This window comes from Pelobates fuscus, chromosome 8 (genome assembly GCF_036172605.1).
Source record: "Pelobates fuscus isolate aPelFus1 chromosome 8, aPelFus1.pri, whole genome shotgun sequence".
In the NCBI taxonomy this organism is placed as follows: domain Eukaryota; kingdom Metazoa; phylum Chordata; class Amphibia; order Anura; family Pelobatidae; genus Pelobates; species Pelobates fuscus.
This window is the reverse complement of record NC_086324.1, coordinates 177,845,515-177,872,246: the sequence shown is the minus strand read 5'-3', so window position 1 is coordinate 177,872,246 and position 26,732 is coordinate 177,845,515. Positions and strand designations below refer to the sequence as shown.

At 45.7% G+C, this 26,732-nt stretch overlaps 1 protein-coding gene across 3 annotated transcripts; it reads right to left on the bottom strand.

Annotated features, from left to right (window-relative positions):
* Positions 1-4: 4 nt before the first annotated feature.
* PHGDH (phosphoglycerate dehydrogenase) lies at positions 5-25,603 on the bottom strand. Of its 3 annotated transcripts, none has more exons than XM_063430906.1 (13): positions 25,268-25,603; positions 25,058-25,211; positions 19,571-19,722; positions 19,421-19,486; positions 19,291-19,345; positions 18,582-18,680; positions 10,053-10,185; positions 5,278-5,426; positions 1,934-2,086; positions 1,523-1,655; positions 1,080-1,204; positions 487-682; positions 5-160 (listed from the first exon to the last, which is right to left on the bottom strand). In XM_063430906.1, exons 2-13 carry the CDS (start codon positions 25,196-25,198, stop codon positions 33-35), a joined length of 1,530 nt encoding a protein of 509 aa, XP_063286976.1. In that variant the 5' UTR covers positions 25,199-25,211; positions 25,268-25,603; the 3' UTR covers positions 5-32. The 3 variants fall into 3 exon arrangements, with proteins under 3 accessions (XP_063286976.1, XP_063286977.1, XP_063286975.1); XM_063430907.1 differs by having other exon boundaries at positions 25,306-25,603; XM_063430905.1 differs by having other exon boundaries at positions 25,058-25,238; positions 25,294-25,602.
* Positions 25,604-26,732: the final 1,129 nt, after the last annotated feature.

Below are 26,732 nucleotides of genomic sequence, written 5' to 3'. Positions count from 1 at the left end.
ACAATAAAATGTACAGCTAACACGTAGGAGGTTCAGAAAGAGAGCTGTGTGCAGGTTCCCAGGAGAGACAGATCCAAGACAGGGACTGATATTCCAGCAACACTGTGTCCTTCGGATGCGTGGAAGGATTCCAGATGGCCGCCGGCCTCAGACAGAACCTCTGGGGAAGAGAAATAAGTAGACTCAGGGTTGTGTCAATAAAGGTTATGGGGGAATATGGAAAACGGAAACGGAAACCAATGAACTAGCAAAAAAGATTGGATAAAAAAATAATATAAAAAGAAAATGAAACCAGTAGACAAACAGATCTATACTGGGTTATGAAACTGGAGGAGAAGGTGGAGTAAATTGAAGATACAAACTCTAAATTAGCGGCTGTGATTATTTGAGGACCATGCTTAAACTATGCATTGGGGAAGACACGGGCAAGTGATACAAGCCATGTGAGACCCAAACAAGAAAGTCTACCTGACTTCAGGCACTTACCTACAAGTTTCGGGAGTGGAGCTGCTCCCTTCCACACAATAAGGGTTCCTTGGAGAGATATAGGGCTGTGGAATTTTGAGGATCCAATCTTCCAGAGGCAAGGGAAAGGGCCACTCAGCCCACCCACCAATTCAAGACCACCACCAGATATCATCAACGTTGCCTCTTCAGAGTTAGTGGAATGATGAGAACTGATCTACACAAGGGGAAACTAGAAACATGAATGTGGGGTACAGGGTTCAATAATGGAGAAGGGGGAAGAGGCAGACTGTTACATTATGTACAAAAAATGATTAGCAAAGGAATGGAGGAGACACAAGTTAACAAAAATGTATGGTGGGGGTATATTTAGATCACGTGTTGTAGTGATGGTGTATTTAGATCACGTGTTGTAGTGATGGTGTATTTAGATCACGTGTTGTAGTGATGGTGTATTTAGATCACGTGTTGTAGTGATGGTGTATTTAGATCACGCGTTGTAGTGATGGTGAAGGTATGGCAGACAGCGTGGTGGAGAAGTAGGGACACACAGATGGTGGTGTGGTTTATCACAGTGGATATAGTGACTAGCAGCAATGACTGGAAGCTGTTACCTGGATCCCAGTGTCTTTGGCAAAGAGGACTGAATTAACCAAATTAATCTTTCTCTTTGTATCGCGTAGGAGTCCGATGGTCACCGCAGCACACAAATAGGAACCGGCTTCTTTCAAGTCTTCACCTAACACCCATCAAAAAGGACAGAATGTGAGTCTGTGTCACCCTGCAGTGGGAGGGGCAGTCCCAGTGTGGCCCTGCAGTGGGAGGGGCAGTCCCAGTGTGGCCCTGCAGTGGGAGGGGCAGTCCCAGTGTGGCCCTGCAGTGGGAGGGGCAGTCCCAGTGTGGCCCTGCAGTGGGAGGGGCAGTCCCAGTGTGGCCCTGCAGTGGGAGGGGCAGTCCCAGTGTGGCCCTGCAGTGGGAGGGGCAGTCCCAGTGTGGCCCTGCAGTGGGAGGGGCAGTCCCAGTGTGGCCCTGCAGTGGGAGGGTTGATGATGCTCACCTGTAGTTGTTACTAAGATTTGGCCACTGATTTGGGGTACAAGGTTTTGGATAATGATACCCAGAGACTCCCCCAGCTGGATCCATGGTTTGGTCTTTGGGGAGAATGCTTTGGAGAGCGCAGCGGCATTGACCTGCAGAGAAAATAAACAAAAACATTATTTGATGAAGGATTCTATGACTTGGGGGAATTTACTCTGCTGTTCTATTTCTTCAGTGATCAGACATTAGCATCTAGTGGGCAATTCAGGTACTGCAGCTCCAAGCTGCAATGTTGGCAAATCGATATGAAACCATAACAATCAGACCCGTCTTCCTATTGCATAATTTCAGTAGATAAAGATTGCCATGGCTGTTTAACCGGTATAGCATAAACCCCGTATAGCAGAGCTTGTAACCAAAATAAACTCACCGCCCCAATAAGTGCTCTCTCTTTAACTAGATCCACAATCTGATACGCGATCTCCTCTCCGCATCGATTCTGAGCTTCGTGTGTGCTGGCTCCCAGGTGGGGTAAGCTGATCACTAGCGGGTGATTAATTAGAACTGGGTCTCGAGGGGGTTCCTACAGCAAAAACATCATTATTAACAAACACCGAAAGCCTTCACAGTCAATCTGCCCCCTGGATGAGCAAAGCTGGGGTGAACCTAGATTACACCCCCACGGATCCCAACAGTAGAATTACACACACATAATCACATTCATTTAATAGATAGATATATTTCTTGGCTATCACTGGACCAACGATAGTGAGTAGGTTGGTTATCCCACCACTAAAAATAAAGGGGTTTAAGCGCTTGGTTGAATATAAATTAAGAGGAGATTGTGGTGAAATACTGGTTAAAAAGTAACATCTTTTAAAATGCAAAAATAGTTCCCCAAATATAGAGATACTAAGACGATAAGGGGAGTGGGAAGTGGGGGGGAAGTTAGAGGGAAAAATTGGATCTGCGGGTAATGCAGTACGCCCAAGTACCGATAACAGCCCTCCAAACTATAAACATTGTAACAGACTTAAGCAAGTTCTGCATCAGCTCTTGGCACTCCTTATGGAGGCAAAACAGTGTGTGGTGCAAAATAAGCCTGGGCCTGCGGATCAAGATGGAGTAAAGACAGTCACGTTGGCCACATCCCATTGGTGGACAGGCAGAACAGGTGCAAGTCCCAGAGATTTCAAAAACAAAGTGGCTTCCGAAGCCGATGTCAACCAAAATTGGTTGTCATCTTTTTCAGCATTAAGGGCTCTCGGGTACTCCCACCTGCAGATCGCAGTTGGGAGGTCACTCCTTGGAGGGATGCCCGCCATTGCAGCGTCTTGCGGCTTAAGTCGTGAAAGAAGTTCAGTGGGTGATCTTCAAAAGGTGTAAGAGGTTTGCCCCCGGACTGCGGGCATGAAACCTTCCTTATCGCTCCAAGACTAAAAGTAGAGAATGACATCCTTGGGGGCAGAGGTGGCAGCATCAGATTGCCCCGATATGCGGTAAATTCCCTCCAAGGGCAGTCCCTTGTTGTTTGGCCATAAGAGTAGTGTCAAGTAACCTCCTAATATACTGAGGTAGTTCAGCTGCATCTATGGTGTCAGGTATCCACCGTACTTTCAGAATACATTGCCGTGTCGCGTCCTCCAATATCCCCATTTTTGCACTCAGTTGTGAGCAGGTACTGGAGAGTTCCTGTATTTGGGATGCAGAGGTGTCTTGTTTAACTCTTAAGTCATGGACCTCTTCTTCTGAAGCCCGCACGCGGCCTGTTGTTCAGGTCCTCTTTCAACACGGCCATCTCTGAGGAGAATAAAGCCTTGAGGTCTGACACCATGCTGGTCTCTGCTTCAGTAGCCAGGAGGGGTTTGGAACGCTTTGGAGGAGGCACCACCTTGCCCCTGTTAGGTGGATTTGGTGTTGTTACAAAGCCCATGTCATCGTCTTCAGAGGCTAACAAGGAGTCCTGTGCTGAGTCTGGTAGGAAGTCTGCCATCTTGGGCCTGCAAGCCTGGGAGAGGAGCTGGCCAATATTTCGGGTATGTCCCTCACTCAGCCCGCGGAGTTTCTTAGAGTATTTCCCCATGGTTTATTGGGTATGGTGGGTACCGTCAGAGCCCTGAGGTATAGCCAAGAAATGATTTGCTATTTTTTGATCGAGATGGATCTTTACCTTTAAAACACAGACTCCGCTTGGACTCTTGGACTTCCCCCACCCCTTTTTTCAATAATTATTTTTTTGTTTATTTTATTTCTCATTGGATTAATTCTATTATTCATATTTTTCATGTTTAGCAATTATTCAGTTACCTTACTTTTCATGATGCACTATAAATATGATAATATTTGCCCTACTTTACAGGGCTTGGGAAGACAATACACTGGGAGCTGTTGGCCTGGGAAGCTTATGGATAACTCAAAATGTGCTTCTACACAACAGACTGTTGCCAGGTAACTGACTCCCTTCCCTGAGACACAGATACATTCTCTAACACCCAGCCACTATGTCTAATCCTCTAGATCAGGGGTCTCCATTATCTGTTAATAGGAGTATATCTCAATGGGTGACTGCTTACTGATCACGGAGTCATCTGACTTTAGACATGGTGGGATCTCCCTACCGGTATCTCTAACAACATCAAGCTATTTTCATTTATATTCATCACACTCAGGTACTTTAACTCTCTTTAATCTGTGAGAATACACATTGGAAGTTTTTGGAAGATATACCGCTTAGTACACATTCCCCACTAGCGGCTAATTCACCAATAACCATGCTTACTGGTTCGTTTAAAAATTGCATGGGTTACAGACCAAACCCAGCATTCCTGATGATCCCAGCAATGGCCACCGGGTGAAACGTGCGTAGGGTGCTCACTGGTGTATCTCCCAAACCAGGAGGTCCTTAGACTTCACTCTAACATTTGACAAACTTCTGACATTGTTAGCCTCCTGTGTTGGGGATATTGGTTATTCTGTCTGGCTATCTCCTATACGGTTTTCTCATTGCTTCAATACTTCATGGGGCATAGGGTTATTTATTTATTCAAATTAACCTGCCACTACTTGATTACTGGGTTCACAGCTTGGAGGGAACATGTACCGGCTGACAAACACATAGGGACTAGTTAGTTAGCTCATTTTCAGACGATAACAGGGACCAACCGGCACATGCACCTTCCCTGTTGCCCCAGATTTATATCCATATTGGATTTTTGGGGGCACACTAGATCCTTGGGAATAACTCTGCATCTAAATTGGAAACTGTTTGACGTGGCAATTTCTCACAGGGCTTTACACATCTGTTGAGTGACATCTAGTGGTGCATTGGCAACATTGCTATTCACATATGGAAAATTAGATACTTTTTGGACAACTTGTCTGTCCTTAGGACTTTCTCTCATAGATGTAGTGACCCTTCCTGAAGAAACCAGTTTATTATTATTTTTTACTACCATTTGTTATACTACTAGTATTATTATTATTATTATTTATCTTCCTATCAATGAGTACAATTGTGCTCTGCAGCCAACATCCCCAGCCCAGGGACCTGCCCCACAGCACCCTAACTAGCAATGCGCTGGTAGGCAGTGCCTGCTCTAGTGTCACCAGATGAGGATATTCCCAACAGCCACTGAGTCGATACACTACTGGTGACAACTGCTCTGATGATGTCAACCGATGCAGTCCACAATCCTCCCCAGAGACCCTGCTGTGGAGTGGGAGAAGCAGAGCTTTTCTGATTCCATTTTTCTCCCAATTCACTCGTCTCCTTACCTCAGTGAAAACATCAAGTCCTGCCCCTCCACACTGCCCACTTTCTAGTGCTCGCACTAACGCAGCTTCATCAATAATCCCTCCTCGTGCGCAGTTTATAACTTTTACTCCACGTTTGCATTTGGAGAACGCAGCATCATTGATCAGCCCTGAGAGAGATAAGAGAAGAGACTGAGTGAATACATTGTTACAATGAGAGAAGAGACAGATTACATCACTATAACAAGGGAAGGGTCCAAACACACTGCTATAAGCAAGGAATGGCTCAGAATATATCATTACACTGCGGAATGGGTCAGAATATATCATTACACTGCGGAATGGGTCAGAATATATCATTACACTGCGGAATGGGACGGAATATATCGTTACACTGCGGAATGGGACAGAATATATCATTACACTGCGGAATGGGACAGAATATATCATTACACTGCGGAATGGGACGGAATATATCATTACACTGCGGAATGGGACAGAATATATCATTACACTGCGGAATGGGACAGAATATATCATTACACTGCGGAATGGGACAGAATATATCATTACACTGCGGAATGGGACAGAATATATCATTACACCGGGGAATGGGTCAGAATATATCATTGCACTGCGGAATGGCTCAGAATATATCATTACACTGCGGAATGGGTCAGAATATATCATTACACTGCGGAATGGGACAGAATATATAATTACACTGCGGAATGGGACAGAATATATAATTACACTGCGGAATGGGACAGAATATATAATTACACTGCGGAATGGGACAGAATATATCATTACACTGCGGAATGGGTCAGAATATATCATTACACTGCGGAATGGGTCAGAATATATCATTACACTGCGGAATGGGTCAGAATATATCATTACACTGCGGAATGGGACAGAATATATCATTACACTGCGGAATGGGACAGAATATGTCATTACACTGCGGAATGGGACAGAATATATCATTACACTGCGGAATGGGACGGAATATATCATTACACTGCGGAATGGGACGGAATATCATTACACTGCGGAATGGGACGGAATATCATTACACTGCGGAATGGCTCAGAATATATCATTACACTGCGGAATGGGTCAGAATATATCATTACACTGCGGAATGGGTCAGAATATATCATTACACTGCGGAATGGGTCAGAATATATAATTACACTGCGGAATGGGACAGAATATATCATTACACTGCGGAATGGGACGGAATATATCATTACACTGCGGAATGGGTCAGAATATATCATTACACTGCGGAATGGGACGGAATATATCATTACACTGCGGAATGGGACGGAATATATCATTACACTGCGGAATGGCTCAGAATATATCATTACACTGCGGAATGGGACAGAATAGATCATTACACTGCGGAATGGGACAGAATAGATCATTACACTGCGGAATGGGTCAGAATATATCATTACACTGCGGAATGGGACAGAATATATCATTACACTGCGGAATGGGTCAGAATATATCATTACACTGTGGAATGGGTCAAAATATATCATTACACTGTGGAATGGGTCAAAATATATCATTACACAGCGGAATGGGTCAGAATATATCATTACACAGCGGAATGGGTCAGAATATATCATTACACAGCGGAATGGGACAGAATATATCATTACACTGCGGAATGGGTCAGAATATATCATCACACTGCGGAATGGGACGGAATATATCATTACACTGCGGAATGGGACGGAATATATCATTACACTGCGAAATGGGACAGAATATATCATTACACTGCGGAATGGGTCAGAATATATCATTACACTGCGGAATGGGACGGAATATTCACTAAACTGCAACTGAAAATTGAATTTTAAAATGTAGGATTTTGTATTGGATTCAATGAAGAATATTGCTGCCTAAAATGTGATATCAAGCATCTGATTATCTGGGAGAAAATTGCATAAATCTGCCTCATAATACGGTACACCAAGGGGAGAATGGACGTGCTTGACACTGGGTGCATGAGATATTGGTGATATGGATGGTGCCGTGTATCTATGTGGGAGGCCAAAAAGGGGCACTGGTGCTACTTGTGCTTATAGGAAAGGGTAGGGACACTTAGTGCAGTGTATACCTGTAATGGATGGCAGGAGGGGGTACTCAGTGCAGTGTATACATGTGGTGGATGGAAGGAGGGAGGTAAGCAGTGCAGGGTATACCTGTAATGGATGGCAAGAGGGAGTACTCAGTGCAGTGTATACCTGTATCAGGAGGGAGGTACTTAGTGCAGTGTATACCTGTAATGGGTGGCAGGAGGGAGTACTCAGTGCAGTGTATACCTGTGGTGGGTATCAGGAGGTAGTACTCAGTGCAGTGTATACCTGAATCAGGAGGCAGGTATGCAGTGCAGTGTATACCTGTAATGGATGGCAAGAGGGAGTACTCAGTGCAGTGTATACCTGTAATGGATGGCAAGAGGGAGTACTCAGTGCAGTGTATACCTGTAATGGATGGCAAGAGGGAGTACTCAGTGCAGTGTATACCTGAATCAGGAGGGAGGTACTCAGTGCAGTGTATACCTGTAATGGGTGGCAGGAGGGAGTACTCAGTGTAGTGTATACCTGTGGTGGGTATCAGGAGGGAGTACTCAGTGCAGTGTATACCTGAATCAGGAGGGAGGTACTCAGTGCAGTGTATACCTGTAATGGATGGCAAGAGGGAGTACTCAGTGCAGTGTATACCTGTGGTGGGTATCAGGAGGGAGTACTCAGTGCAGTGTATACCTGTGGTGGGTATCAGGAGGGGGTACTCAGTGCAGTGTATACATGTGGTGGATGGAAGAAGGGGGGTACGCAGTGCAGTGTATACCTGTAATGGATGGCAAGAGGGAGTACTCAGTGCAGTGTATACCTGTATCAGGAGGGAGGTACTCAGTGCAGTGTATACCTGTAATGGATGGCAGGAGGGAGTACTCAGTGCAGTGTATACCTGTATCAGGAGGGAGGTACGCAGTGCAGTGTATACCTGAATCAGGAGGGAGGTACTCAGTGCAGTGTATACCTGTAATGGATGGCAGGAGGGAGTACACAGTGCAGTGTATACCTGTAATGGGTGGCAGGAGGGAGTACTCAGTGCAGTGTATACCTGTGGTGGGTATCAGGAGGGAGTACTCAGTGCAGTGTATACCTGTAATGGATGGCAAGAGGGAGTACTCAGTGCAGTGTATACCTGTGGTGGGTATCAGGAGGGAGTACTCAGTGCAGTGTATACCTGTATCAGGAGGGAGGTACTCAGTGCAGTGTATACCTGTGGTGGATATCAGGAGGGGGGTACGCCCTTCATAACTGTAATGGATGGCAGGAGGGAGTACTCAGTGCAGTGTATACCTGTGGTGGATAGCAGGAGGGGGTACGCAGTGCAGTGTATACCTGTAATGTATGGCAGGAGGGAGTACTCAGTGCAGTGTATACCTGTAATGGATGGCAAGAGGGAGGTACTCAGTGCAGTGTATACCTGTAATGGATGGCAAGAGGGAGTACTCAGTGCAGTGTATACCTGTAATGGATGGCAAGAGGGAGGTACTCAGTGCAGTGTATACCTGTAATGGGTGGCAGGAGGGAGTACTCAGTGCAGTGTATACCTGAATCAGGAGGGAGGTACTCAGTGCAGTGTATACCTGTAATGGGTGGCAGGAGGGAGTACTCAGTGCAGTGTATACCTGTAATGGGTGGCAGGAGGGAGTACTCAGTGCAGTGTATACCTGTGGTGGGTATCAGGAGGGAGTACTCAGTGCAGTGTATACCTGTAATGGATGGCAAGAGGGAGTACTCAGTGCAGTGTATACCTGTATCATAAGGGAGGTACTCAGTGCAGTGTATACCTGTAATGGATGCAGGAGGGAGTACTCAGTGCAGTGTATACCTGTATCAGGAGGGAGGTACGCAGTGCAGTGTATACCTGAATCAGGAGGGAGGTACTCAGTGCAGTGTATACCTGTAATGGATGGCAGGAGGGAGTACACAGTGCAGTGTATACCTGTAATGGGTGGCAGGAGGGAGTACACAGTGCAGTGTATACCTGTGGTGGGTATCAGGAGGGAGTACTCAGTGCAGTGTATACCTGTAATGGATGGCAAGAGGGAGTACTCAGTGCAGTGTATACCTGTAATGGATGGCAAGAGGGAGTACTCAGTGCAGTGTATACCTGTGGTGGGTATCAGGAGGGAGTACTCAGTGCAGTGTATACCTGTGGTGGGTATCAGGAGGGAGTACTCAGTGCAGTTTATACCTGTGGTGGGTATCAGGAGGGAGTACTCAGTGCAGTGTATACCTGTATCAGGAGGGAGGTACTCAGTGCAGTGTATACCTGTGGTGGATATCAGGAGGGGGGTACGCCCTTCATAACTGTAATGGATGGCAGGAGGGAGTACTCAGTGCAGTGTATACCTGTGGTGGATAGCAGGAGGGGGGTACGCAGTGCAGTGTATACCTGTAATGTATGGCAGGAGGGAGTACTCAGTGCAGTGTATACCTGTTGTGGATGGCAGGAGGGAGGTACGCAGTGCAGTGTATACATGTGGTGGATGGAAGGAGGGGGGTACGCAGTGCAGTGTATACCTGTGGTGGATAGCAGGAGGGGGGTACGCAGTGCAGTGTATACCTGTAATGTATGGCATGAGGGAGTACTCAGTGCAGTGTATACCTGTTGTGGATGGCAGGAGGGGGGTACTCAGTGCAGTGTATACCTGTGGTGGATATCAGGAGGGGGGTACTCAGTGCAGTGTATACCTGTGGTGGATGGAAGGAGGGGAGTGTGCACAGTAATATAATCGCATTGTGTCCAAATCTCTTCCAAAGGAAACTGCTGCACTCCAAATTGAGCGGTCACCTCCGGGGGGATCACTGGATCATAACCGATTGTCTGGTGAAGGAAAGGGGGTAATCAGTGCTGGAGAGGGGGTGACAGTGAGGGAAGAATTTTAGATCAGGAAGGCAGAGGATACTGAGCTAGAAAGAGCGAGTGAGAGTGAGGACTGACTATGTCAGTGAGAGTGAGTATAAATATTAATGGGTGTATCATTGAGTATCAGTGAGTGTGAGTGAGGAGTGGTGTTATCAGTTAATGTGAGTGGGTGTATCAGTACGTGTGAGTGAGGAGTGGTGTTATTAAGGAGTGTGAGGAGTGGTATTATCAGTGAGTGTGAGTGAGGAGTGGTATTATCAGTGAGTGTGAGTGTTGAGTGGTATTATCAGTGAGTGTGAGTGTTGAGTGGTATTATCAGTGAGTGTAAGTGAGGAGTGGTATTATCAGTGAGTGTGGAGTGGTATTATCAGTGAGTGTGAGTGAGGAGTGGTATTATCAGTGAGTGTAAGTGAGGAGTGGTATCAGTGAATGTGGAGTGGTATTATCAGTGAGTGTGAGTGAGGAGTGGTATTATCAGTGAGTGTGAGTGAGGAGTGGTATTATCAGTGAGTGTGAGTGAGGAGTGGTATTATCAGTGAGTGTGAGTGAGGAGTGGTATTATCAGTGAGTGTGAGTGAGGAGTGGTATTATCAGTGAGTGTGAGTGAGGAGTGGTATTATCAGTGAGTGTGAGTGAGGAGTGGTATTATCAGTGAGTGTGAGTGAGGAGTGGTATTATCAGTGAGTGTGAGTGAGGAGTGGTATTATCAGTGAGTGTGAGTGAGGAGTGGTATTATCAGTGAGTGTGAGGAGTGGTATTATCAGTGAGTGTGAGTGAGGAGTGGTATTATCAGTGAGTGTGAGTGAGGAGTTGTATTATCAGTGAGTGTGAGTGAGGAGTGGTATTATCAGTGAGTGTGAGTGTTGAGTGGTATTATCAGTGAGTGTGAGTGAGGAGTGGTATTATCAGTGAGTGTGAGTGAGGAGTGGTATTATCAGTGAGTGTGAGGAGTGGTATTATCAGTGAGTGTGAGTGTTGAGTGGTATTATCAGTGAGTGTGAGTGTTGAGTGGTATTATCAGTGAGTGTGAGTGAGGAGTGGTATTATCAGTGAGTGTGAGTGAGGAGTGGTATTATCAGTGAGTGTGAGTGAGGAGTGGTATTATCAGTGAGTGTGAGTGAGGAGTGGTATTATCAGTGAGTGTAAGTGAGGAGTGGTATTATCAGTGAGTGTGAGTGAGGAGTGGTATTATCAGTGAGTGTGAGTGAGGAGTGGTATTATCAGTTAGTGTGAGTGAGGAGTGGTATTATCAGTGAGTGTGAGGAGTGGTATTATCAGTGAGTGTGAGTGAGGAGTGGTATTATCAGTGAGTGAGTGTGAGGAGTGGTATTATCAGTGAGTGTGAGTGTTGAGTGGTATTATCAGTGAGTGTGAGTGAGGAGTGGTATTATCAGTGAGTGTGAGTGAGGAGTGGTATTATCAGTGAGTGTGAGTGAGGAGTGGTATTATCAGTGAGTGTGAGTGAGGAGTGGTATTATCAGTGAGTGTGAGTGAGGAGTGGTATTATCAGTGAGTGTAAGTGAGGAGTGGTATTATCAGTGAGTGTGAGTGAGGAGTGGTATTATCAGTGTGAGTGAGGAGTGGTATTATCAGTGAGTGAGTGAGGAGTGGTATTATCAGTGAGTGTGAGTGAGGAGTGGTATTATCAGTGAGTGTGAGTGAGGAGTGGTATTATCAGTGAGTGTGAGTGAGGAGTGGTATTATCAGTGAGTGTGAGTGAGGAGTGGTATTATCAGTGAGTGTGAGTGAGGAGTGGTATTGTCAGGGAATGAAGGAACAGAAAAGAAGTAATTGGAGAGAAAACAAGCACCGTGACTGAATGAGTGATGGAGGGCATTAAGTGTGAGTGAGGTAAGGAGTAACGATGAGAAGTAAGTTGGAAGTGGGTGGCGGAGAGAGCAGTGACAGAAGACATTAACTATTCACTCCTTAAAAGAAAAAACAAAACACTAGCAGTTTAGAAGATATAAAAGAACATACACATGCTATTTGTTTCCCGTGCTTTAATTGGGGAATATAATCTTGTCTTGTAAAATCTGCAGATCTCTTGTCTGCAGCCTTTGTAGTCCCTCCCCTACTAACCCCGCCCAGTCTTTCTGCATCTGTCCAATCACAGACTTCCCAATGCAGCTCAATGAAAAGTCTTTGCAAAGCAGGTGCCCTGGGCAATCACTGCCTCTTGATTTTATCTCCACTGAGCTCAACAACCAGGAAGTAACAAGACCTGTTATCTGATTGACAGCCAGGGGGGATGGATCAAGGTTAATTTATAAAAGTGCAAATTTCTATTGAAAGCCGCACTATTTGAAAATAAAAATAGAGAACACACTCTCCTTAGATAAAGAATGTCAGTAAGCTGATCTGGTTTAGGTGTTAAGTGTGAGTGAGAATATAGGTCAGTGTGACGTGGCTCACGAATACCAACTCAGGCCTCGATTTAATGTTTGAATACACAAACAAAATGATTCCCTTCTGACCTTAACTAAAAAAGTTTTGGTATTTTTATATATATATATATATATATATATATATATATATATATATATGAGAGAGTCTCGGACAAGGGCGCTGCTGATTGACAGAGTCTCGGACAAGGGCGCTGCTGATTGACAGAGTCTCGGACAAGGGCGCTGCTGATTGACAGAGTCTCGGACAAGGGCGCTGCTGATTGACAGAGTCTCGGACAAGGGCGCTGCTGATTGACAGAGTCTCGGACAAGGGCGCTGCTGATTGACAGAGTCTCGGACAAGGGCGCTGCTCATTGGCTGAGAGCCTCGGACAGGGGCGCTGCTCATTGGCTGAGAGCCTCGGACAGGGGCGCTGCTCATTGGCTGAGAGCCTCGGACAGGGGCGCTGCTCATTGGCTGAGAGCCTCGGACAGGGGCGCTGCTCATTGGCTGAGAGCCTCGGACAGGGGCGCTGCTCATTGGCTGAGAGCCTCGGACAGGGGCGCTGCTCATTGGCTGAGAGCCTCGGACAGGGGCGCTGCTCATTGGCTGAGAGCCTCGGACAGGGGCGCTGCTCATTGGCTGAGAGCCTCGGACAGGGGCGCTGCTCATTGGCTGAGAGCCTCGGACAGGGGCGCTGCTCATTGGCTGAGAGCCTCGGACAGGGGCGCTGCTCATTGGCTGAGAGCCTCGGACAGGGGCGCTGCTCATTGGCTGAGAGTCTTGGACAGGGGCGCTGCTCATTGGCTGAGAGCCTCGGACAGGGGCGCTGCTTATTGGCTGAGAGTCTTGGACAGGGGCGCTGCTCATTGGCTGAGAGCCTCGGACAGGGGCGCTGCTCATTGGCTGAGAGTCTTGGACAGGGGCGCTGCTCATTGGCTGAGAGTCTTGGACAGGGGCGCTGCTCATTGGCTGAGAGTCTTGGACAGGGGCGCTGCTCATTGGCTGAGAGTCTTGGACAGGGGCGCTGCTCATTGGCTGAGAGTCTTGGACAGGGGCGCTGCTCATTGGCTGAGAGTCTTGGACAGGGGCGCTGCTCATTGGCTGAGAGTCTTGGACAGGGGCGCTGCTCATTGGCTGAGAGTCTTGGACAGGGGCGCTGCTCATTGGCTGAGAGTCTTGGACAGGGGCGCTGCTCATTGGCTGAGAGTCTCGGACAGGGGCGCTGCTCATTGGCTGAGAGTCTCGGACAGGGGCGCTGCTCATTGGCTGAGAGTCTCGGACAGGGGCGCTGCTCATTGGCTGAGAGTCTCGGACAGGGGCGCTGCTCATTGGCTGAGAGTCTCGGACAGGGGCGCTGCTCATTGGCTGAGAGTCTCGGACAGGGGCGCTGCTCATTGGCTGAGAGTCTCGGACAGGGGCGCTGCTCATTGGCTGAGAGTCTCGGACAGGGGCGCTGCTCATTGGCTGAGAGTCTCGGACAGGGGCGCTGCTCATTGGCTGAGAGTCTCGGACAGATGTGCTGCTGATTGGCTGAGAGCCTCGGACAGGGACGGTGCTGATTGGCTAAGAGTCATGGCTGAAGCTACAAGCAAATCAATAGCTCCCCATTTCAGTACTTCTATAGCTCTGTGTGTGATCCTGTATTCAGGGGGCGAGCCTGGTACACAGGCGAAACGCACGTCGGGCTAGACACTTGGGAGACATTTATCCTATCTCGACTGCAACATTGGGAGATACTCTTCCAATCTCGAGTGCAATACCGATTTCGGGCTAGATACTTACCCGATCGAGCCAGACACTTGGGAGACATTTTACCCAATCTCGGGTGTACAATACCGATTTTGGGCTAGATACGTACCCGACCTATTTGGGTTATCTATAGACTCTAAATGGGTATTTATACATTTTTTTGGTTATCCCCCATATTATCACAATAAGGCTGCAGACATAACTGTTAACTATTATACTGTTCACAGCATTATACCTGTCTCTATTCTCTTCTGACATCCCTTTACTATATCTGGTACCCATGAAGGCACCATTCCTTTTTCATTGTTATCCTGTATTTTGTGATTTATATACGTAGAGTTAACATGGACAATTGTGATTAGGTGTATACTACGGAAGGGATTCAGGGTACAGCTTGACGCCTACTCTTACCTCATTAGTAATCAGTAGGGCGATAAACCATAATCATATAAACTATTATTTCTACTAGCTGACGCTCCTTGGGGGAACCCGGTTTCAGTTTGATACCGTCTGTGGCATATTCCCACATTCTCAATCAGCATATCGGTATCTCCGCTGCCAATTATTATTCTCCTACCCTATGATGTGTCACCATACACAGTAGCAGACTTATTTTGTTACATTTCTCGCACCCGGATTTACTGTAGATTTTGCTGCTACGAGTGAACTCACTCTTTAGTACTGTTCTTTTTTGACATCGAGAATTACGTGTGCCTTTTTCTTTGAGGTAGCATACTACTGGGTATTGCTCATATGAAAGACACACTTCGCACGAACAGTATTCAGCACGATCACACACCCCTTTTAGGTGGTTTGTGCTATCACTGAGGCACCCTTCAGACATTATTGTTGTATCAACTTATCTAGTTATACTGTACCCACATTTAGTATTACAGTAGCTCCTCGTCCAATTACTAGTGTTCTTTCTATTTACTTTACGATTTGTAACTATGTATAGTAAGAACCTTATTTTATAATATACTGTGGCATTTGGACCTACTGTAACTTTTGGCTGTCTGGTACACTTGCTTAGTAATATCGCTTTTCATTGATACCTATTATAATGTGTCTCTACTCCTTGTGAGGTAGCAACCGATCGTGGATTGCTCCCATTAGAGTCACACTCCGTGATATTAGTATCAACCGCGACCTTACACCCCCCCGGGTGGACTGTGTTACTAGTGAAGTACCGCTGAGACAGCATTGTTTTATTTATTCACTCAGTTCAGGATCCCATTTCACTTAGGTGCTAAGCACCTCACTCCCCCCTTCCCTTTATATATGGTTTATAGTTTTTGTTTTCTATGTAATAAAATGTATTCTTTTTAACTGTTTTCCATTTACATTGCGTATATACTATACGCCACAGGACAGATTTGGCTCTTTTTTCCTCTCTTTCCATTTATTTAGGGTTACCCCCTACTCTGTCCTTTAGGATCTATTTTGGCCTTTCTTCTTTATGAACAGTTTAAAATCAGTGCTTTTCGTACCGGGATCCTTTACAAAGTATAATATTCAGAATATTTTGAAAGCATCGCTTTTAGTAAAATTAGTGACCGAATGCATTTAGTAGGATGTTTGCTCTCAAATGATCATTTTCTCACTTTTTGCAAGTGAACTATTGCCCGCTGGTAGCGCTAACCGCCAGTGTGCAGATAGTTAAATAACCTTCGTCACTGTGAGGGGTTACATATGTGGCAGATGGCCAACGCTTGCTAGCTGGCCGCCACATTAAATAAGTGTAAAATAAAATGAACTAAACCGTCTGTGGGGGTTATTATGACCCCGTATTACGATAAGGTACGTTAGTGACCTCCCTTATGCTCCCACTGGCTGCATTTTTATTCAACTAAACATTAAAAAAGCAAAGTGAGGAAATCCGTATTAAGGGAACTCCTCTAGGGTACTGAGGTATGAGAGGCTGAAGTAAATAAGTGCAATAGTTGATACATAACAAGGAAAGTATCGAGAGGGAATGGGGAGCGATTGACTAAGCACTTACTTAGTATAAGAGTCTTTATGGGGTGGTCCAGGTAGAGACCTAAGTATTATATCATAAATATCAAGATACCATCATAGAGGGAAAAGAAACCTCCATCAAATGTTGCTTATAGGTAATATGCACAAACATGGCCGGTAGCATTGAACACCTTCTACAAATGAGCCCAGAGTCTCTAATAATGATTTACTCTAGGGTATGCTATACGTGGTTCTAAGAGTAATATCTAAATACTATTTACAGCTACCTCGGCTTGAGATTCTCTGAGCCCCTCAACAGATTATTAGAGAGATATGTTCTCCCTATAGCTGTGTATGGAAAAGGCTCCATTAGCAAGTCCCCACACTCCCATATAGCTCTTCCTCGTTACAGATTAAATAAAAACCAAAGTGAAACAAAACGTGATCAATCAGTGCATAGTGATATGTGAAGCAAAATTCCCGACGCGCGTTTCTGTTCTATAGTGGCTCCTTCGTCATTATAAGAGACTCTAGATTCATTTGTAGAAGGTGTTCAATGCTACCGGCCACGTTTGAGCATATTACCTATAAACAATGTTTGATGGATGTTTTTTCACTTTATGATGGTATCTTGATATTTATGATATAATACTCAGGTCTCTACTTGGACCACCCCATATAGAGTCTAATTCTAAGTAAGATCTTTAGTTGATCGCTCCCCATTCCCTCTATAACTAACAAGGTCCATGCCTGAGAAAGTTAAGGCATATTATTTGCCACAATGTATCTATTTAGAGATTCATCTCTTTAGACCTTTTTGTATCCACTCTTTTGGAATTGAGAGTTTGTCTATCGGCCTCTGCTATATCAGCTTGCACTTCTTATTTATAAAGTTGGGATAATTTGTGGCTAATACATTTTTGGCCATTATAATAAAGCCTATTAGTTTATCCACTGCAATGATATTCTGTGCTTTGATATTCATGATAGATACTTTCCTCGTTCTGTTTTAACTATTGCTTTACTTCAGCCTCTCATACACCAGTACCCTAGAGGAATTCCCTTAATAAGGATTTCCTCACTTTTCTTTTTATATTAATGTTGTTTCCAGGGTTCATGCCCAGAGTGACAGGGTGCCACTCGTACTGACCATCCCTGTTGTGATATCCTAGACTATTTTCTTTATTGTTTAACCCCTTAAGGACACATGACATGTCTGACACGTCATGATTCCCTTTTATTCCAGAAGTTTGGTCCTTAAGGGGTTAAGCATTAAAAACTAGAGACTCAGCACCCATTGCTGCCCAGTCGCTAAAACAGCCACTTTCCATGGATGGGGCCTCTAAAATAATAGGGGACATAGTACCCTCTGTGCAAATTAGTTGGCGACTAAAAAGGATGAACCTGGTGTCCCTTCCAGCCACCAGCCATAGCCAGTAGGTGGGGGCACTAATTATAAAGCAAGCGAGAACCTAAGCATGTAAGCTCATCGAGCAGGGCCCTCAACCCCCTCTGTTCCTGTACGTCCAGTGGTCTGATCTCAATTATGTGTCTGTTAGTCCACCCATTGTACAGCGCTATGGAATTTGTTGGCGCTATATAAATAATAAAATAATAATAAATAACCTTCACCCAACCCCCACCCATAGCTGGTCAGTTGGGGCTTAAATTAAAAATACAATGGTAATGTGGACAGACCATTGTCCACCCCTCAAACGGTCATAAGTGTCCCCTTCCTCCCCATTTGGAGCTTAGTGACAAACCCTGGCTATAAACATCTTTACAGACCAATTCGTTTTGGGGTCTGAGTGGGTTTTTTCATGGTTACCTTAGCAGCTATTGGATGGATTCATTATAATCTGTCTGTCTGTTTAGAGAATAGAAGATAATGATTAGGGTAAGGACGGACAGGGAAAGATGGGATTAGGGCCGTGAAGGAAGACAAGAGATGGGATTAAAGAGGACAGGGGCTGATATCACGGGAGAAAGACTTTGCCAAATTGAGACAGTTCGAGCTGGGAAGCAGCAGAGAGAATGAAATATGGACCGAGGTGAGAGAAGACAGTGAGAAAGGATGACAGAGACAGAAAAGAGACAGATGCAGAGCAAAGAGAGAAAGAGATGAAAAGAGAGCACAAGAAGGGCTGACAGAGAGAGGCACAGATAGAGAAGGAATGACAGAGACAGAAAAGAGAGAGGAGAGAGTAGAGAGAGATTACTCTAGTGAGTGCAGGGTTACGTGGGTGGACATTTCACCTTCATCTGAAATGACTGCATGCGGACAGCAACTTCCTTGCCAATGCGGCCCAGTCCCAGAATTCCCAAGGTTTTCCCATGTAACTCGGAGCCCATGAACTGGAAAGATTGCAATGAGTTAACCTAATTACATATACACATATATCTCCAGTGACCGGTATATATCTCCAGTGACCGGTATATATATCTCCAATTACCTGTATGCATCTACAATTATCTCTGTGTATCTCCAACACCCTCCAATGGCCTGTGTGTGTGTGTATATATATATATATATCTCCAATGGCCTGTATCTATAGCTCCAACGACCTGAATCTATCTCCAACGAAAAACATTATATATATATATATATATATATATATATTTTTTTTTTATATGTATATACACCCCTCTCCCACCTGTATGTATCTCCAATGGCCTGTATAGATCTCCAATTACCTGTATTATCTCCAATGACTTCTATATATATATATATATATATAGCTCCAATTACCTGAGTGTATCTTCAATTATCTGTATGTATCTTCAATTATCTGTATGTATCTTCAATTATCTGTATGTATCTCCTCCCTCTATGCTCCACTTTACATTTATTATATGTTTCTCAACGTCTCTCCTCCACTGCCATCCCTCATTTTAATTTGTCTCCCCAAATATAACATCTCTACACCCAGTTCAGACCATGCATGGTGTACAATATAGTTCACACCTTTTTCCGGTCCCAGCGTCCTTCTCTCATGGACCCTGCAGCCTGTGGGATTTGCCTGGAAATAGAGACAGGAGTAAGGATGAGGCAGAGATTCCAAACGTCCCCTTGGGCACAGTGAATAGTCTCTTACCTGGACAGACTGAGTATGAGTCCACATGTCAACTCTGCAGCACTAATGCTGTTTCCCATGGGAGTGCTGGAAAATGAGCGAAACGTCAGTGAGATCTTTCAAGAAAACAGACAGGATCTAGAAATCTGAAATCATTAAGTGAAATGTTACTTCATCACGATAATCCCATTCTTGGTAGCAGAATCCACATCCACGTTGTCCACCCCTGTTCCTGCGCGCCCTACGACCTTCAGCCTGGAGCCAGCACTCAGGACCTCAGAGGTGACCTTGGTCGCTGAACGCACGATGAGCCCATCGTAGTCCTGCGGAGAGAACATGGTGGTAAGTCTCTTTCCATGGATCTAGCCATTTATCCAATATACGGCATTGATGCTCTCACAATGCATGGGATTGGATGAGCTAAAAGGTTAAACTGTATTTATCAAACTAAATAAAGAGAAAATGTCGATGTAACTCTGCCATTTAACGTTTAGATACAACCCCTCCCACACTAGTTAGAAATCTCGATTTACAGGATCTGACAGTCTGTTCACCACGAGCAGTCTCAACCTGTCTGATTCTGCTGCAGTAATCTCGAATCGAGGACTAAAAGTGGCAAATGTAGCAAGTGCCAAAAGCAAAAATGTTGGGAAATCGCCCAAAAGATTTTTTTGCCCATATCTGGTACTTCCGACGTTTACGATTTTACACGCTCTCTTGAACTACTTAGAGGACTTCCAGCCACTTTTCTCGTTTACCACATTATAAAGCATTGCTCATTTGACACTTAAACGTGGAAGACGTTTACCACTTTTAGTCTTCAATTCAGGTCGACGTGTAGTAAATGATTACATTCTAAATAACATCAGTTTAAACAAGCTCAAACTGATTTAACATATTTCTGCTTCATTTAATAGAAAAAAAACAGTTTTAATCATTTTATTTGTCAAACACTCACTACCCTCTCTAAGCAATGCTTGACGTTAATAAAACGTTAATCTGTGATAAGTTTCCTCTATAAACCAATAGTGAGATACCTGGAGAAATCCCCTGATTTTAGAACTATTCCGCTTCTACAAGGCTGCACACAACACAATATATTTTACTTATTATATATCCACGTGTTAGAGTCACTACGGTGTGAGGGGATACGTGTTGATGGTCTATTGTTTCCAGATATGGATCATCAGATAGAAAACCTGGAACAAAACTAGGTCTGTCTCTGAATCTGAGAGAGTTGGGAGGTATGCGGTAGTCTAGCGTGCCAGAGATATAAGAATGATTATTATAATGTCTGGTTCGGATTATTGCAGTCGGTATGTCACTTATGGGGACTTGCAATCCTCTCGGCACCATGTAACATAAAAAGAAGATCTCTTGTCTGCAGCCTTTGCAGTCCCTCCCCTTCTAACCCCGCCCAGACTTTCTGTGGCTGTCCAATCACAGACTCCCCAATGCAGCTCAATGAGAAGTCTTTGCAAGGCAGGTGCTCTGGGCAATTGCTGCCTCTTGAGTTTATCTTCACTGAGTTTATCTTCACTTCACCTCATCTGATTGACAGCTGGGGAGGGGGGGGGGGGGGGTTTGGAAAATAATGAGCATATCAGGAATATAATGCCAGGTGCATGCTGGGAAAAACAAGAAATACACTTCGCATCAAACAAAGAATAGAGATCCCCGCTACGAATGGAGTCTCACTCTGGGTTTAGTGTCTCGTTTTATAACGAGGATTCATATCTTTACTCTTAATTTGGCGCGGAGTTCTGACAGTGTCTGCTTCTCGGAACGTTCCTCCTGCTGGGGGTAACGTGATAATTCAAAGTGAAGTCAAATTTAAGGTCAGAGCAGTCAAACTGGAAGCATAGCTGAGTTAGAGAATTTTTCCATTTCAGCTATTTTTACCTTGAATTTGAAATCTCGGTTTAGTGAGTACCCATTAGAGAGTTCCAGAGAATGAAGCGATGGGTTTATTTCAGGGATGCTGCATTATCTATTGCTGATTCTATAAGTGAGGACTTTGCACAAGCTCTGTGTCTCTGGACTTTGTACTGAGTAAAGTCACGCTGTACCATATATATATCCAATATCCCCCGCACTCACGCTTAGTAGGTTCCCAATGTGCCGGGTGCCATAGCCTGGACTCCAAAAGGGTAAAGTTCACCAAAAAGCAGCTGCTCACCGGTCTTTAAAAGTTCCAAATTTTATTAAGTATAAGTTAAAAGAGACCAACGTTTCAGTCCCAGCTCGGGACTTTCCTCAGGGTAACAAAACAATATATAATGGTATCACATAAATGACAATATATAGTATGAAAGTAATTAAATAAAACTCACCCAGGTGCAGAGTACGGCCGTCATGAGTATTCTGCACTTGGGTGAGTTTTACTTCATTACTTTCATACTATACATTGGTCAATTATGTGATACCATTATAGATTGTGTTGTTACCCTGAGGAAAGTCCCGAGCTGGGACTGAAACGTTGGTCTCTTTTAACTTATACTTAATAAAATTTGGAACTTTTAAAGACTGGTGAGCAGCTGCTTTTTGGTGAAAAAACTAAATATATTATATGACACGGCCGAGTGGCTATACCGAGTGATGGCACGCTGTACCTTATATAAGCCAGATATGACACGGCCGAGTGGCTATACCGAGTGATGACACGTTGTACCTTATATAAGCCAGATATGGCACGGCCGAGTGGCTATACCCAGTGATGGCACGCTGTACCTAATATAAGCCAGATATGACACGGCCGAGTGGCTATACCGAGTGATGGCACGCTGTACCTTATATAAGCCAGATATGGCACGGCCGAGTGGCTATACCCAGTGATGGCACGCTGTACCTAATATAAGCCAGATATGACACGGCCGAGTGGCTATACCGAGTGATGGCACGCTGTACCTTATATAAGCCAGATATGGCACGGCCGAGTGGCTATACCGAGTGATGACACGTTGTACCTTATATAAGCCAGATATGGCACGGCCGAGTGGCTATACCCAGTGATGGCACGCTGTACCTTATATAAGCCAGATATGACACGGCCGAGTGGCTATACCGAGTGATGACACGTTGTACCTTATATAAGCCAGATATGGCACGGCCGAGTGGCTATACCGAGTGATGGCACGCTGTACCTTATATAAGCCAGATATGACACGGCCGAGTGGCTATACCGAGTGATGGCATGTTGTACCTTATAAAAGCCAGATATGACACGGCCGAGTGACTATACCGAGTGATGGCACGCTGTACCTTATAAAAGCCAGATATGACACGGCCGAGTGACTATACCGAGTGATGGCACGCTGTACCTTATAAAAGCCAGATATGACACGGCCGAGTGACTATACCGAGTGATGGCACGCTGTACCTTATAAAAGCCAGATATGACACGGCCGAGTGGCTATACCGAGTGATGGCACGCTGTACCTTATAAAAGCCAGATATGACACGGCCGAGTGGCTATACCGAGTGATGGCACTCTGTACCTTATATAAGCCAGATATGACACGGCCGAGTGGCTATACCGAGTGATGGCACTCTGTACCTTATAAAAGCCAGATATGACACGGCCGAGTGGCTATACCGAGTGATGGCACTCTGCACCTTATAAAAGCCAGATATGACACAGCCGAGTGGCTATACCGAGTGATGGCACGCTGTACCTTATAAAAGCCAGATATGACACGGCCGAGTGGCTATACCGAGTGATGGCACGCTGTACCTTATATAAGCCAGATATGACACGGCCGAGTGGCTATACCGAGTGATGGCACGCTGTACCTTATATAAGCCAGATATGACACAGCCGAGTGGCTATACCGAGTGATGGCACGCTGTACCTTATATAAGCCAGATATGACACGGCCGAGTGGCTATACCGAGTGATGGCATGTTGTACCTTATATAAGCCAGATATGACACGGCCGAGTGACTATACCGAGTGATGACACGTTGTACCTTATAAAAGCCAGATATGACACGGCCGAGTGACTATACCGAGTGATGGCACGCTGTACCTTATAAAAGCCAGATATGACACGGCCGAGTGGCTATACCGAGTGATGGCACGCTGTACCTTATAAAAGCCAGATATGACACGGCCGAGTGGCTATACCGAGTGATGGCACTCTGTACCTTATATAAGCCAGATATGACACGGCCGAGTGGCTATACCGAGTGATGGCACTCTGTACCTTATAAAAGCCAGATATGACACGGCCGAGTGGCTATACCGAGTGATGGCACTCTGCACCTTATAAAAGCCAGATATGACACAGCCGAGTGGCTATACCGAGTGATGGCACGCTGTACCTTATATAAGCCAGATATGACACGGCCGAGTGGCTATACCGAGTGATGGCACGCTGTACCTTATATAAGCCAGATATGACACAGCCGAGTGGCTACACCGAGTGATGGCACGCTGTACCTTATATAAGCCAGATATGACACGGCCGAGTGGCTATACCGAGTGATGGCATGTTGTACCTTATATAAGCCAGATATGACACGGCCGAGTGACTATACCGAGTGATGGCACGCTGTACCTTATAAAAGCCAGATATGACACGGCCGAGTGGCTATACCGAGTGATGGCACGCTGTACCTTATATAAGCCAGATATGACACGGCCGAGTGGCTATACCGAGTGATGGCACTCTGCACCTTATAAAAGCCAGATATGTAACAGCCGAGTCATATCTGCTTATATTTGGTCCTTATAGTCTGAACATGTTTGAGAAAGCCAGTTAATGGTGAAATGCGTTAAATGATCACTATAGTGCCAGGAAAACAAACTAGTTTTCTGGCACTATAGTGCCCTGAGGGGGGCTGAAGGGGAAGGAAGGGGGTTAAACCTTTCTCCCATTCACCCTGAGAATCTGCCCCATTCTCCCTTAGAATCTGCCCCATTCTCACTCCTTCCCAGGCTGACTCCCCCTCCCCCTCCCCCTCTCTCTGCTGACACAGCTTTGCTCTGTTGCATCAGACACTGAGTGAATGAATGAGAGATTACAGACTCAGCCTGAACACTGTTACTGCCTATACTCCATCACCAACCACTGCAGAGCCTTGCCCCTGTATACACCACTGCAGAGCCTTGCCCCTGTATACACCACTGCAGAGCCTTGCCCCTGTATACACCACTGCAGAGCCTTGCCCCTGTATACACCACTGCAGAGCATTGCCCCTGAATACACCACTGCAGAGCATTGCCCCTGAATACACCACTGCAGAGCATTGCCCCTGAATACACCACTGCAGAGCATTGCCCCTGAATACACCACTGCAGAGCATTGCCCCTGAATACACCACTGCAGAGCATTGCCCCTGAATACACCACTGCAGAGCATTGCCCCTGAATACACCACTGCAGAGCATTGCCCCTGAATACACCACTGCAGAGCATTGCCCATGTATACACCACTGCAGAGCATTGCCCCTGAATACACCACTGCAGAGCATTGCCCATGTATACACCACTGCAGAGCATTACCCCTGTATACACCACTGCAGAGCATTGCCCCTGTATACACCACTGCAGAGCATTGCCCATGAATACACCACTGCAGAGCATTACCCCTGTATACACCACTGCCCCTGTATACAAGACTGCAGAGCATTGCCCCTGAATACCCAGTCTCCTACCTGGATCTTTGATAGCAGCTCCTGATGGCTCAGACCTGGGCACTCTGTCACTTCAATGCCCCCCTGAGAGTGCAGGATACTGGCACAGGCTGGGGCGAGACTGTCACTAATCAGAACCCTCCTAATGTCTGAAAGAGACATGTCTGTCTGCCACCTGTAGCCTGTCTGCCACCTGCAGTCTGTCTGTCTCTCCGTGAGCCTGTCTGTCACCTGCAGTCTGTCTGTCTCTCCTTGAGCCTGTCTGTCACCTGCAGTCTGTCTGTCTCTCCTTGCAGTCAGCCTGTCTCTCTGTATGCAGCCTGCCTGTCTCTCCTTGCAGTCAGCCTGTCTCTCTGTATGCAGCCTGCCTGTCTCTCCTTGCAGTCAGCCTGTCTCTCCTTGCAGTCAGCCTGTCTCTCCTTGCAGTCTGTCTGTCTCTCCTTGCAGCCTGTCTTTAACTGGGTTAATCTCTCAAATTCAGTTGTTTCTTCCAGATTTTCTGAATCAATGATTTCCATGTATCCTCCCCCTGACTTCATTCTCTCCAACCTCCTGGCTCTCCCCCTCCCCTTAACAATCTCTCCCTCCTCCTGTCTGTCTCTATGCTCTCTCTCTCGCTCTCTCTCATTATGTCTGTCTCTATGCTCTCTCTCTCTCTCTCTCTCCTCCTGTCTCTCTCTCTCTCTCCCCTGTCTCCATGCTGTCTCTCTCTCTGTGTCTCCTCCGATCTGTCTCTATACTCTCTCTCTCTCTCTCTCTCTCATTCTGTCTGTCTCTATGCTCTCTCTCGCTCTCATTCTGTCTGTCTCTATGCTCTCTCTCTCTCTCTCCCTCCTCCTGTCTCTCTCTCTCTCTCTCTCCCCTGTCTCCATGCTGTCTCTCTCTCTGTGTCTCCTCCGATCTGTCTCTATACTCTCTCTCTATCTGTTTCCATACTCTCTCTCTCTCTCCTCCTGTATGTCTCTACACTTGGTCTCTCTGTCTCCTTCTGTCTGTCTCTGTGTGTGTGTCTCCTCCTGCTGTTGTAATAAGGTGATACATTTGTTGCAAATAAGCAACAACTGTTTATAAACAGTAACAGTAAAACACACATGATGGCAGATACTGAAAGAGGGGGGGTGGAACAAAAACATGAAAGGGGTACGGGAGGGGCCAATAGAATAATACTGGGGTACAGGGGGGAACTTAACATGTATAGCTTGGAGGAAAGACGAGACAGGGGGGATATGATAGAAACATTTAAATACATAAAGGGAATCAACACAGTAAAGGAGGAGACTATATTTAAAAGAAGAAAAACTACCACAACAAGAGGACATAGTCTTAAATTAGAGGGACAAAGATTTATAAATAATATCCGAAAGTATTACTTTACTGAGAGGGTAGTGGATGCATGGATTAACCTTCCAGCTGAAGTGGTAGAGGTTAACACAGTAAAGGAGTTTAAGCATGCGTGGGATAGGCATAAGGCTATCCTAGCTATAAGATAAGGCCAGGGACTAATGAAAGTATTTAGAAAATTGGGCAGACTAGATGGGAGCAGATAATACAGGGGTACAGGAGGGAGAGGATAATACGGGGTACAGGAGGGAGAGGATAATACGGGGTACAGGAGGGAGAGGATAATACGGGGTACAGGAGGGAGAGGATAATACGGGGTACAGGAGGGAGAGGATAATACGGGGTACAGGAGGGA